The sequence below is a fragment of the Patella vulgata genome, chromosome 4 (genome assembly GCF_932274485.2).
Source record: "Patella vulgata chromosome 4, xgPatVulg1.2, whole genome shotgun sequence".
Lineage (NCBI taxonomy): Eukaryota > Metazoa > Mollusca > Gastropoda > Patellidae > Patella > Patella vulgata.
In genome coordinates, this window is record NC_065882.2 from 18,409,270 (window position 1) to 18,424,578 (window position 15,309).

Below are 15,309 nucleotides of genomic sequence, written 5' to 3' on the forward strand. Positions count from 1 at the left end.
GAGATAGCCTAAAAAGGGACAACGTTTAGTTGCCAACCTTACTAACACGATAGAGGCCTCCGTTTACATGCCCGGAGTTACATGCCCTTTTCTGAAAACCTTGCTAACGCGATAGATTATTTGGTGTGAAATTTGACGTGAAGCACTGGGATCGGAGAGGGTGAACTCTGTTGAACACTCTAGGAGAATTCATGGACTATAAAAATAATTTAGTATCATGCAAACATACTGATACATTTGTTTGAAATAAAATTAGAATAAAAATCTAAATTTATGATATATTTATCATGTATATTGGTATATATATTTGTCGTGTATATTGGTATATTGATAAAACTACTGGAAAATCGTTAGACCGTTATTTAATCTCGTCTCACTTGGAGTAGGATATTTATGTATATGCTATGGCCGAAGGTGTTTATTTCTAAGAATAAAATGGAAACAATTGTTGACGTGGTGCCAGTAATCGAGATATATATAATATATATATATATATAACAGTTGGGAACATTCCTAATCATGTTTAAGTGAGTATAACATTGTAAAGACAAGTTTCTAAAAGTGACTCATTGTCTTCGTTATCATTCATTATATCAGCTTACTAGAATACCAAATGTCTTCTTTTATGTCTGTATTAACTCCTGGGGTTTGTAACAAATCTCAGTTCTTGTCATTTAAACGAGGACAAATTGTTTCCTTCTTATATTAGCGGACTGGGCAGCACTGAGCACGCAGGCCAACCGGTTTCCTTAGGCCTTCATCGTGGTGTAGAATAGGTGACAAGATGAGAAAAAAAAGCACTCTTCACGCATAAACCATTTTCTCCTCAGGACATTATATTTCTTTGATTTTGAAATTTATTTTCAATTGGAACACGTGGATCCATGACCCTCACTGGGCCCTCGGACACCGCCAGATTTTAAAACAACATCAATAAAAAAGAATCCAATGAACGAATTCGCAAACTTACCTTCTTCATTATGGACGCCATGTTGACATTTAGTAGACATTTCTTTTACATAGTCGTTTTTCCACTTTCAAAATTCATATTCTGATATCTGGAACAAAATAACAAATTGTCACTCTAGTTTTCTTGTAACTTAAAAAAGCACCAAGACTTAAAAAAGGAGTCACAGTGGCTCAGTGAGTAAGACGTTGATTCACTCACCTGGAGGTTCCGTGTTCGATACCGTTTTGACCTAGAAAGTTTATCGGTTTTTTTCCGGCGTGGTTCCCCCTTGTCAGTGGCGCACAACAAAGGGATAAACTATAGTCGTTCGGATGGGACGTAAACATAGACAAAATCCTTGACAGTTGGAATTTGGATTTAAGAATAGGCCATAGTACCGCTGTCCGGGTAAAATTATTGTCCTCATAGCACACTGTGGCGTATGTCCGTCTTCTTTATCTATATCGGTGCAGAATAGTATAACGTTAAAGGGACAATAACACTCTTGCTGGCTTGACAGTTCCAGAAAATAAAAAATAGCCTTATTCTAAGTACTAGATGTGTTAGTGTCCTACCTGTTGTGTAAATTATCCATTAAATCCTATTTTACTTGTCCAGAAATATCTTTAATATCAAAAATATCTTTAAATCCAAGTCTTTTCAAATCATTTAGTTGAATTTGTCCAATTTTTTAAATTAGGTGTGTTAAGATGAAATTTGTATCATCAATTAAGTGGAATATTGTAAAATAGTACAATTTGTTGACCAGAATAAAGATTGGGACATATTATTCAGTTACAACAAGAGTGGTATTTAGCTTAAACCCCGTTTGATTTCATTTTAAAATTGTGTGCGCTCACCCCGTCGGCAAACTTGCATACGTCACTGAACATGCGTATTGCACGTCCTTAATATCTGTAAGACTTCTCGGCAGGTTTGTCATTAATGGTTATTCTGTCCTGTTCAATCATAAAAGAGAATAGACTCGCTATCACCCAAAGATTATCCTTAAATCATAACTCAAATCTAATGCGACCTTTGCCTCTCATTAATGGCATGATTAGCCCGTAAGCTAATAGCGATTCATATATTCCGAATTACCCAAGCACTAAAGAGGCCATTGTTATGGCAAGAAAGCAACAATTACTGTTGAAAAATCTGTTGGCTGTAAAGTAACTGGTACGTTTGATTCTGAAACAATTTCGAAAGCCAAAATACGTGACCTATTTGAATTGTTTAATGGCCAAATCTGGCGGTTTCAGTTATAGAGAGAGAGAGAGAAATGGGGTTTAACGTCCACTCGACACAAACTAGGTCATTTCGGGACTAACATATGATTTAATTTTATGCGCGTAGGGGTCTTTAGCAGTGGGAGGAAACCGGAGGACCCGGAGAAAACCCACGAGGTTGGACAGGCGACCCTACTCCTTGTCACGTACAACCGGGGATTTGAAACCACGCCAGTCGACTCAATGACAGACTGTATGATACAGCGCGCGCACGCTAACCATTCAGCCATCCAACCCCCCTGGTTTCAGTTATGGTATTGGTCTAGTTTAAATCATGAGTATATTGTTTTTATGCATGATGTACGTTCAGAGCTCGGCTAACTAGATAGTATTTATCAAGTCGCAGTATGTAGCCGTTCTCAATCGCTAGATTTGCTAAACGGTGTTATGTTATTCATTAAAGGAATTTCATTCTTAAATTGTAGGAGTGACTTGACCATCTCGACGGCCACTTACCACCATAAGTTGAACACAGTTCGGTAATTCTATACTCGGGGTTATCCAGGCACTTACAAAGAGTGGAATGACCTAGTATACAGGTCTGCATGAGTCTTCTACTACACTCGTCACAGAAATATCATAATATGATCGCTTATCGTTACACCTGAAGTAGCTACCCTGGTTACCGGTAAGCTCAAGGATAAGGTTCGTGTCAACATCTATAAATCAGTGGTACCCAAAATGGCTCATTAAGGATATGATGAGACGCGCGACGGCAATATTATTCGACCACATTAGATTGGCTTATGAGGAAAATGCACAGTTAAAAGAGCAAGTCAATTTACACTCGCTCGGGTGGTAACTAACTTGCCACTTTCACTACTGGAACTTGTCGGGCCCTGGGTCCTGCACCACTGACTAAAGGAACGAATCCCTTCTGGTTAATAAGAACCTTACTTACTGAGTCACCGCTACCCCATAAATCTGTGCTGATTTAGTTGATTGTGCAGTGGCCATTTTGTTTTAAAAAAATAAACACCAGCTGTGATTTATATTTGACACCACTTACAGTTTTTAATACCACTTATTCTTAATAGTGTTGTATTTCACATCGTGCAATTGATATAAAGGAAATAAACTGGGAAGTAAACACTAGATCACATGTTGATGTCAACCTGTTAAAATCAGTATCTATAAATCAATTGTGTTACAGCAGCCATTATCATTTAATCAAAATAACAGCCTTGTTTTGATAAGTTGATAATCAAGATTAAAGATAAAGAAAAAAAATATCACGATAAAAAAAAAGAATCTTTTGAACGAATTCGCAAAGAGCTCCCCAAAACAAATGAGCAATAACAGTCGGGTGTAAAGGATAAACTCTGTATATTAAAATAGGTTCTAAATGCACAACCCGGAAATAAAATCATTTCTACTTTAATTAGCCAATCAAATCACCGATAGTGACGTTGTGTAAGGGACTGCAAGTCATTGTTTATAAACATAATTTTGTTTAAATAAGTAGTGACTGACGGTTAATTTCATGACGTCATGAATTTAAGCCGAAATGATTTATACCTGTTTTATTTAGACCAATTGTAACATACGCCGATTGGGAATGAAATCAGATTTTTATGGTTTCTATCAGTGTTATAAGCCGTTGGGATTAGTCAAAATTGTGATCTTGTTAAAACGTCCAAAAGGAAATAAAGCCGGACATGACCTCGGGGTAACAATTTGTTTTTGGTACAGTACGAGTCCATTGCTCGGTTGGTTCTAGCTTGCTAATGCTAGGTTCCCATTGTCGTACTATGGGTTACGATATGATTGCTCCCATTGAGTCCACGTTCGGATACGTTTCGATACGATCAACACGATTGCCGCGACTGACCTCAATATATGATAAGACCTGATAGGATTACCACGATTACTCCAAGATTAAAACCACGATTTCAATCGTAGCAGGAATAGTGATAGTGGGAACCTAGCAGGCGTCATTTTGTGCGTAATCTTACAGCCTTTTACCTAACACGGTTTCCTGATTTTGAAAAGAAACGTAAAATTTGTATTTTAAGACGACGCCATTATTATCTTGGGCAATTAGTCTTAATTCATTTTAGCACGAACATGTTGATATAGGTTGACTTTGGGATACGTAAAATGTATTTATTCCATCTCTTTTCAAATTACATTTTTTCTTAGTAACTGAAGAATATAATTACGAAGCATTACAAAATACATAGTAGCCTTACAAATAACGGTCTCTGTATTATCTCCAATATGAAGATTATTCATCAAAGTTCAAAAGGTCATTCCCAGTAACACGAGCACTATTCCATTCACAGTTGAAGATACTGTTATTAATCCGCGCAGTAAATTGCCCCACCCCGCCCCCTTGAGTCACCCCCAGACTTCATTTATTTTACTAGACACGCCAAAGAACACACTTGATCAATCGACAAACTTGCACCGAACATGCGTATCGCACGTCCTTAATATCTGTAAGACTTCTCAGTAGGTTTTACATTAATGGTTACTGTGTTCTTTTCAGTCATCCCCCAAAGATTACCCTCGAGTCATACCTTTGCTGCTTATTAATGACATGATTAGCCCGTAAGCTGATAACGATTCATATATTCCGAAATATCAAGGCACTAAGGAGGTCATCGATATGGCAAGAAAACACCAATTACTGTTGAAAAATATGTTGGCTGTAACGTAACTGGTACGTTTGATTCTATAACAATTTCGAAAGTCAAGATACATGACCTATTTGAATTGCTTTATGACCAAATCTGGCCACGTTAGTGCATTAGTCTTAGTCTAAAACATAAGTACTGTTTTGATGCTTAGTGTACGTTCAAAGCCAAGCTGACTAGATAATATTTATGTAACCGTTTAGATGGCACAAAAACCGAGTTTTCATGTAGGGTTATACGGAAACTTCAATGACTTGTAGCCGTTCTCTTAATACGATGGTTCATCGGGATTTTCCGGCGTGGTTTCACCTTGTCAGTAATGCTGGACGTAGGGCCTGACGAAAACCGAGTTCCCGTGTACACATTAGCGTATACGTAAAAGATCACTTGCCAGTTGGAATTCGATGTAAGCGTAGACCGTAGTGCCGTTGTCCGGGCACAATTTCCTTCATACCACACTGTAAGGCGTATGCCCATCTTCATTAGTCCAGTCGGAGCAGGTCTTCATTAGCCCAGGCGGAGTAGAGCAGTAGGACGTTAAACCCCATTTCATTTCATTCCTTAATAAGATGTTAGTTTAAAAACAACCGTTTAAACAGAAACAGTGTGTGTGAAAAATATACAAAGGAAGATTTCTAAAGGACCAGAAAATTCTTCAGTTTTTGAAATTTTTCTCAATGATCTATTCAATTGAGAAGACAATGCTGTTGTGTTCTATAGCACACAGTCATAATCAACTGAAAAAAACGCTATTATATCCTCCTAATAAACTATTCATTGTACATTTCGCATGTAAATTACAACAGAATATCAAAACCAATATCATGTACATACCTTAAGGTTTTAGAATTACATTCTTAAATCCGCACAGTGTAGATGCAACACTTAAAATAAAACATATATACATACAAATGCTACACGCACTATTCCACTTAACCAAACTGGTAAATAATCCACTATTTTTGTTCGCTGTAAGCCTGACACTACATGAGTGAATCTCAGTTCATTTTATGAAGGTGCGATCAACAACAGTTTAGATCGCAGTCCAGGCTGTAAAGTAAATTAACGCCATCAATTCCAATTAGCCATATTATTTGTGATAAATACGACAATTGACACAGCATAGAAAAAGCTCTGTAATAACGCCAGTGTCATGACTACAAAAGCAAATGGTTGGAACTTTATGGAATGGTTTATAGTTCGCTCCATGTTAAATACTCGTTTTACTAAACACAGATAGTGAGAGAGATAGCAATTAGAAAACTAGAGACGAAATGAAGTAATCGAGGAAAGCAATTGGGCATTTACTCTACTATAATATGATCGATTCAAAGTACATTAAAGTCCTGTGTCATCTGAATTACACTTAAATTACACTAAAGTCAAAATGCACTAAAGTGGGGTGTTTTTGCCAAACAACTGATAACACTTCCGATCGACGATATCACGGAGATCGACAGAACTGACATAGAGTTATGACGTCAGAGCATATATAGGCATGGCGTAGAAAAAAACAAAAGAAAAAAAAAAAAACAAAAACGTGAACCCCCTTCAATAACCTGTTGGGCGCTTTGTGAATATAAGGATTGAGCTTATGGGAAGTTTAAAAAAAGGGTTATAGGCCAGGAAATGTCATTAGTTCAACATTAAAGTCAATGGTGAGAGCATTATTATTCTTCATCCATTAGTTAAAAAAATGACTCGACAGAAAAAAAATAGTTGAACGAACGCTGGTTGAAATGTCTTACTCTTAAAGGTCAGGGCTTGCATTTTGAATACGATTTAATCTCAAAATGTAACAGTCGATCTAAATAAAAGAGGAAGGGTCCCTGAATCCTATTATGCAGATTTAAATTCGATTTAGCTCTTGATGTATTTGCATTATTATGCATAGCCAGACTGTAAATATATTGATAAACTATAACGGTTAATAAGACAAAACACATGACGATCACGGGCTTTTAATAAGACAGCTCAAAAAACAAATTTCAAGTATCTAAGATCGGCTCAATAACAAATAGAATAGCATTTAGAATAACAATAATTACTGCAGACATTGAATAGTTGTTTATATCGTTATAAAACAATATTCCACAGAAATAATTTTTATTTTTGTTATATTTCTTTAGACATAATAATCTGGATGAGCGATGGGCATTGAACAGTTGTTTTTATTGTTTTAAAAAGATATCTCACGGAAATAAATTTTATTTTTATTATATTTCAATGAATATAATAACATGGATATGGGATGAGCGGTTTTTTTATTTATTGTTTTCGTGATATCTCACGGATTTAATAAATAGATTTTATTTCAAATAAACACATCTGGTAGTTTAAAATGTTATATTTCAATGGGTATATCAACATGCACGGGCACAAGGTCTATCTACTATTATTGATTTCAAGACGCAGCGTGATTTCTTTTTCTTTCTTATTTATTATAAGTAATGTATCTGGGATTAAGTTAAGGCATTAATGCGTATTACTCTAACAGTATGGCCGTGAAGAATTGTTTTTAACTTCTTTGCTCCTTTCTAACATAAATGTGTCTCCACTGAAAAGATTCTGAAAGGATATTATGTTACCTCTTTCGTTGTTGTCAGTTGTTGAGTTGTGCATGTTCCGCAGTGAATCGACACACTCGGTTATAAATGCAGATAGTCGAAAAGACAAATGTGAATTTAACAACCCGAAAACCAAACTAGCACGGAAAGAAAACATGTAAAATATCGCGTTAGACTTGTTTTTGTCATAGATGCTTTATTGCATTTGAGGAACTCTCGGGTTGGTAAAAAAAATGTATTATTATCGATTTAAAGTGTTATGCCAAAGCAACATGGATTATAAAGATGCCCATCAAAAGAGCTGACTCAACACTTATAGGTGACACTGGCATGTTTATATAATTTACGAATCATGCTGAATGTTGCGACATTTTCAATTTATAACTTTCTTGTAAATACTGAACGGAATTGATCCACATTTATATTGGTAAATCGGGTTGTGGTCGGAGTACAATCTGTATACAATGTCTATTATAATACTATCCTAGTTCGTTCATAAACGGTACTTAATACGCCCATTTCGTCTGTACCCTGTCCGCAGTGAGTTTATATCAAGTTCAGATCGGGCAAATTTGCCATTTCCAAGCAGTCCAAGTCCGCCGTAGTTAGTTTAAACCCGTCGGTAATACCGCATTCCCAATACGCCCGCAACTGGTTCGAACTAGTTCTAGCTAGTTTGTAACCCGACCACCTAGTTCAAAGACAGTTCAGATCGTCCCCATCACAATCTTAGCGCATTCTTGTCATTCCCAAAAGGCAAAGTGTCTTTATTTGAGGAAACAGTTCGAATAGGTCTACTAACCAATCTCACGTCCCCAGCCCATGCTGGACTATGTCTACTATGTGGCTTCTGTGGCAAGTTTCTTAGGAAAGGTGAAAGCAGACGCAAAACCCTACGAACGAATAAACTCGTCATTCCTCATTCCCGTTCAACGCTTCAAGCTCTACAGATCAAGACATTTAAATACAGTACTAGGATTGCCTCCTGTGTTTCACCATGCCTCCAAAGAGAAGTACCAGACGATCTGCCCATGGGAAAGCAACCACTAGTACTACCCGAAAATCCCCAATCCCCAGCTCATCTGAAGGCCAGCCAGATTAAGCCCAAGATGCTGAACCTCCTGAACATGTCCCTGGACCCTGTAGATCTCCACACTATGCTTCAGTACTTCTAATTTATGCTCCAGCACACCACGTTGTAACACGCCCCTAGCACGATGGAAATACAATTCCGTTCATAGTGCGGCAATTCCGTTCGTAGTACGTCCATCGCGTTTAACTGCAGGACTGGGAATCTTTTGAACAGGCTCAAAGTTCTAGAGCACCAGCCCCGTCCAAGCCAGTCCGAGCGCGTCCATGAAGTTCTTAAACAGATCCTAAACAGTTGCTACACGTTCACTCCGTTTGAACACAGCTTTACCCCTTTAACATCATTTTTCGGGAACGCGGTGAAAACTAGTTTAGTGTGATGGAGCGTCCATGAAGTTCTTAAACAGATCCTAAACAGTTGCTACACGTTCACTCCGTTTGAACACAGCTTTACCCCTTTAACATCATTTTTCGGGAACGCGGTGAAAACTAGTTTAGTGTGATGGAGCTTTAGGGAGCGCTGATGAAAATTATATCAGATTAATTAAGCCTATTTATTTTTTCTTCGTGTGGATATTGACGATTTGATTAGCCAACCAGAGTGCGAGGCCAATAGGGGTCAATCTCGGCGCTTAGTATAAACGCATTCGGTGTTAGTGCGACTTCATTTAAATAGTAGTGAAGCAACCAAACGCGTTCAGTATTTACGGCCCTTGAGTTTGCGCTGGCATTTTAATAGACGTGCCCTTGACTTCATCATGCTTTTTCATTCTCGTGACGTAAGTTATGTATAACGCAGCAGAGCGATTTGCTAATGTCTAGGAAAAATCCATGCTGTTTGATTGCAATGTCTGATCACACAATTACGAAAGATTATTTTAGTAGTTGTGGAAACCGTCCACCTGTCTATTAATCATTTTAGTTTTCCGTTTTATTTTCTAATTGATTAAACTTTGCGATATTGGATTGAGATTTGATTTGCTGTTAATTTTACACTTAATGGTTCTTTGATGACTTTAAGTTAAGGGGTAGGGGAAGGTTTGGGGATGGGGGGTGCTAAGGCGTACATATGCTTTAGATTATAAGGTATGGTGTGGTTTCGATTCACCGCTTGACAGGTAGTAGTGTGGCCTGTCCGACCTTGTGCGTTTTCTTTGGATCCTCTTGGTTTCTCCCACTGCTGAAGACCCATATGCGCAAGCGAAATATAAAAACAAAGTTGAATTATTTTGTTGAGTGGACGCTGACACCCCCCCCCCCCCCCCCGCCCTCTCTCTCTCTCTCTCTCTAGGAATATTTGATTAAGGGTTGTTCCAGATCATTGTGGCAGTTGGATTCGATTATGAATTATGAACCTTTTTTCCGAATCATTTTGCTTTAAACCTTGAAGTACTTCATTGAAGGATTTTACAAGTACCATACAGTTTATCCATTCTAGTTTTCTCAAAGTGCATGCACTGTACAACACGTGACCTATTGTCATGTTTACCATGATAAGGAACGTTAAACAAGAAAACCTAGAAACAATGACGACAAGTTGTCATCCCTTTTCTTATTTGTATTTACTCACATCTTATATCTTCCTTTTCTATCAATCTGGTTATCTTTTTCTTTAAACAAAAGCTTTAGAAATAAAGATTCCCAGAATAGCACACGGGTCGTGTTGTTGACCGTTGATTACTTCACGCCATTATTGTATATTTCTTTGGTACACTCAGCTTAATGCATACTAAACTTACTAGATTCGCTTAAGAACAGGCACTAAGATAGTTGACCGACATTTGAATTCCAAAATCAACTAATTTAGTTGAAAACACTAAGTGTAATTCGAGATTTTTGAGGAGTATTTATTCCGCTTTCATTGAATTGGTTTATTTAGTCTTGGTGTGTATGACAGGCTTAAAACTGAAAAGAACGTACTACTTTTCGGATATGCCGACCGTTCAGGGCAGAGACCCCTTTTCGAAGTAGATAGCTCTCTGTGCACAGAATGGACCTAAGGTTCACCCAATAGAATCAACGCAACATTGAACTTTAGTGATAATTTAGATTTCTGCAATAGAGATACGTGGACTGCGTGGACTGTTCACTACTAATGCCTGGTTTCGTTTTAATTTGGGATGGTACGATGACTGAATGCGTATGGCGTTGGCTGACGCTCACTACCAGAGCCCTGTTTCACAAAAACTTAAATCTCTTTAAAATCGCCTTAAACTAAAACTTCATCCTAACTGAAACATGCATTATGCCAGAGCTAAATCTTCCTATTGCAAGTCTTTCTGTAGGCCTTAAATGTTATATAAACAAGACAACAATGAGGCTGATGTCAACAGATGACACATATTAATTAGTTGCACATTTATCTTTTTCAAAAGTATCGATCAATTAAACTGAGTACCCAATTTCATTTCATTTCTATATTTAGTCTAAGCATAAAATGTTCACGATCAAACTTAGTCAAGGTGTTGAAGTACCTGACAGGTAATGTTAACGATTCAACCCAGTCATCATCGAACATAGTCAAGGTTTTGATATAATTAGGACCAAAGTTATCATGTGCCAAAGCATCAACCAATTAAATTGCTTATCTCTGCGTATCTCTTCGAAAGGCAGGGGACAACTAAACTATTTTAAAATTTATTAACATGACAGGACTATTATCAGTGCACGCATCTTGTCAAACCTTTAAAGGCTAACATCTTCGCTCAGAATAAAGTAATTTGAATGAAATTTTCAATATATTCATTTTGCATTATCTATTTCTTTAACTATTATAGCAAGAACGGCTAGTTCATTACCTCAATCTTACATAATGTATCTTTAAACATGCATTATGCAAGAGCAAAATCTGCTTATTACAAGTCTTTCTTTAGGCCTGAAATGTTATCTAAATTATCAATTAGACATTAATTAACTTATCCAGACCATAATAAACTCTCGATGTCAACGCTAGCTTTCGATGTTGGCTGGATTAGATTACTATACGACGGTAACGGCCATTGATAATTAAATTTTAAAAAAGTGGATAATCGAGACTATGCTGTTTATATTTTTGATTTTAGTAATGATGACCGGGACTATGCAAAAATTTCATCCGCTACTTCCTCGGCTCATAGTGGATCAATTTGACTGAAATTTTCAGCAAATTACCTTTACACTATCTAGTTTTTAACTATTATAGCGAGAACTGCCAGCTCTTTATCTTATCTCCCATAATGTATCTTTAAGATAGGGGAGTTTCACAAAACGATTTTAAGCATTTTAGATAAATTCCACTTAAATAATATTTATTTAACATTTTATATCAACCTAAAATAGTGATGTTTCACAAAACTATTTTAGGACAATTTTAATTAAAATCAATTTTAATTTAGTACAGCCGTCTCCATCCCTCTCCTAACTTAAATTCACGACATAAACAAACATCGATTCGGGCTTAGTTGTTATTGCGACAGATAAATCTATTTGGAATAATGATAATACTCTTTCTAATGGCAACCGGGTCACATAACTTTAACATACCACCATTTACAAAAACAATTCTCACTCAATTTCTTTTTGTGGCATGGAAAATACAGCTACGGCCCACCCGTTTATTTATTGTAAGACAAATTAAGCAATTCGATGACGCCCCAAATTAGAACCCCAAGAAATAAAACCCACTCAAAACCCCAGTAAACAAAAATCTTTGTTACTGTTTTATACATTACCATATGATTCAAGTATAAAATTGTACTATTTTTAAATAATTAACAGACAAAAAAACCCAAAAAACAACAACACAACAGCAACAATTATTTATAAAAAATATTTTAGTGTGCAATTGTTCAAAATGGCCACTTTGTTGGTATTAGAAGCCATAAAAGGCTTACAATCCATATGCAAAGTATTTACTCTGATGTGGTTTGGGGGTTAAAATTATTGTTAAATATAAATAAATAATCTAAAATGTGTTTATTGAAAAATGTTATAGGCCTATATATTTGAAAATAAATTTATTATTTTTTAATGAATGCTTGCGTTAATAACATAACATAAATCAGAGAAGTTTTAGGAACCAAAGGTATTTTATAATAGTAAAAAAAAAATCATTTTAATTGAGTAAGATAGATAGGCCTTATCAAGTACGGAGTGTGTCACTTCGGCATTTTCGAAGAATACTTGAAAGGGTGTATTTGGATTACATTTCATGTCAAGGGATCTGAACAATAGCTGATCGGTGGCTAGATTAGTTAGTAAAACGCCAGAATTTCCGTCGTTTGAGTAGGACTTAATTACATTGCTATGCTCCGTTTATTCATCTTTTAAAAAATATTCATCATGTTTTATAAATTCCCGAAACACACCCACTAATCTCATATTTTTGTAAATGACATTATCAATAGTTATCCAAAATATCATAAAACTACGGAATTTAAAAGATTTAGTTGATCGATACGCATTATTTCTATCGAAGCCTGCTAGTAAATCAAAGGCCACCAAAAGCAGCAAGTTCAAGGTCAACCCACTGATGCATTTCCAAACGAATAAAACGCAATAAACTCACCCCAATTATTTATTTCATCTCTCTACGACTCGAGCAAACACCCACTATTGATATTGTAACCGTTAGTTCAACCTGTCAAAACTTTTCAGTTCCGAAGCGTATTTGTTTAAATCCGAATGCCAGCTGACGAAAAATGCTCGGCACAGGTGCAACCAACTTTAATTAAAATGTATTAAAGTTCCAGTTTAAGTTATAATCGATCTTGGTGAAACGCATAAAATTTAAAATTTCAGTTTGATTTGAATTAAAATCTATTTGATTGATTTTAGCTTAAATATTCATTATGCAAGAGCTAAATCTGCCTATTGCAGGTCTTTCTGTCGGCCTGAAATTATTAATTGCGACATTAATTAACTCGTCCAGAGAGAGAGAGAGAGCGAGAGAGAGAGAGAGAGAAATGGGGTTTAACGTCCACTCGACACAAACTAGGTCATTTCGGGACTAACATAAGGTTTAATTTTTATTTCAATAATTCGCTTGCGCATAGGGGTCTTTAGCAGTGGGGGGAAACCGGAGGACCCGGAGAAAACCCACGAGGCTAGGTCATAATCAGCTCTCGGGGCCATCGTTAGCCTGCGATATTTACTGGATTTAAATACATTTTGTGATGGATAATTTAACGTAAAATCGATAATCGAGACTTTATCATACCAACGTCAGTAATTTCTCTTTTGAGAGAGAAGCAATTTGACTAAAATTTTCAGCATATTTTGTTTTCATTATCTATTAAAGGGAGAACTGTCAGCTCTGTATATAATCTTACCTAATGCCCCTTTTAAGTTTTTATGAAAAGGGGCCCCCATGGACTCGATTCCGATTTTGGTGTGATTTCCAGTCCACCATCGCAGGGGTGGATCACGGATAACCTGGCAAGGAAATATCTTTAGTTGTTCGGATGGGTCTCAAAAACCGAGGAGTACCTGTGTACTTGCTGGAATTGGATAAAGAGTAAACCTCAAATTGGACTCATATCACATTATATCAAATGTGCCAATCTGTGACCTACCTATCATATATTGAGGTAAATCGTGTTGATCGTATATCGACACGTATCCGAACGTATCTGGACGTACCAGATTGTAGACTCAATAGGGACAATCCTGTCGCAAAGCATCGTACGACAGCAGGAACCTAGCATTAACCATGTCGGTGCTGAAACGTCATTTAATTTTTCAATATGGAATTTGTTTTCCCCTTTAGAATGCCGGTTTGCTGTTATTTAATTGTCATATTCGGACGTGGGATGCTATTTCGTATCCATGTTTACGTGGACACCATTTCAGTAGAACATAACATACTTGTTTCTCAACCTTATTTAGATCAGTAGCATTGACCTGGCAGCGATGATTCCTGCTAAAAATACTATCTTTTCAAAGATAGCACAAACCTTTGATCTAAGATCAAATACATTTGAATTGAAAACAAATGGCTTGTCCCCGAGGTCTAAAGAGGAAAAAGAAGAATGAATAGATTGTTATGAGAGAAAAATAAGAAGAATGTGTTAATCTGTTGTATAATCCTGCAGGGCAATAGAATAAAATGTCTCTAATTACACGATCCACATTCGTCGACCAACAAATCTTAATCGTTCAAACTATACATGTATCAATTTACAATTATTGTCTATGAAAAGACATTTGCCCCACTTTTTATTGTATATTGTGAAACGCCTACTTGCATGGCATAGGCTTTTTACCCTCAAAAAGAAGAAAATTCCTCATAAGCTAAAATAGCACGAATGACGGGATTAGAAGTTGACCTCGAATACTATCCCATTAAAGGGCGCATGGCTCTATTCTTTGGAACGTTAAAATATATGATAATGGGTCTAAAAGCATATATTAATGTAACAAGAATATATATAAAGTGATTTATATTCAAAATTATTTTTTTAGTGTACTATCTAATCAATTATGTTCGATGGAATACGCGAACAATTTAAATTGAACGACAGTCCTTTACGCCTGCTTAGTCCATTCTACAAGGTTTTTTTTAAAGTTATTTATTGTAAAAATCCATTACTAATTACATCCTCGCTCTCTTGTAGGATCTGTTTTTCTTTATTAAGTATACATGACGCCCGAAACCATAGAATACACGACAAGCTAACAACATCACTATAGATTGAAATGGACCAATATTGAATTCTAATTCGTGTTTTTAATTTCGAATATTATGGAAAATATTCAGTTTGAGGTTTAGCTCCTTTAAATCGGTGCTATGGTGTTAT

The 15,309-nt window shown here is 36.4% G+C and overlaps 1 protein-coding gene across 1 annotated transcript in view; it reads right to left on the reverse strand.

The window, feature by feature from the left end:
• The window catches only part of LOC126817217 (regulating synaptic membrane exocytosis protein 2), a 43,762-nt gene extending 42,704 nt beyond the window's left edge, over positions 1 to 1,058 (reverse strand). The window contains exon 1 of the mRNA XM_050544028.1: positions 971 to 1,058. Coding sequence (XP_050399985.1) covers positions 971 to 991 — 21 coding nt within the window. The 5' untranslated portion in view covers positions 992 to 1,058. The remainder of the gene's footprint in view (positions 1 to 970) is intronic.
• Positions 1,059 to 15,309: the final 14,251 nt, after the last annotated feature.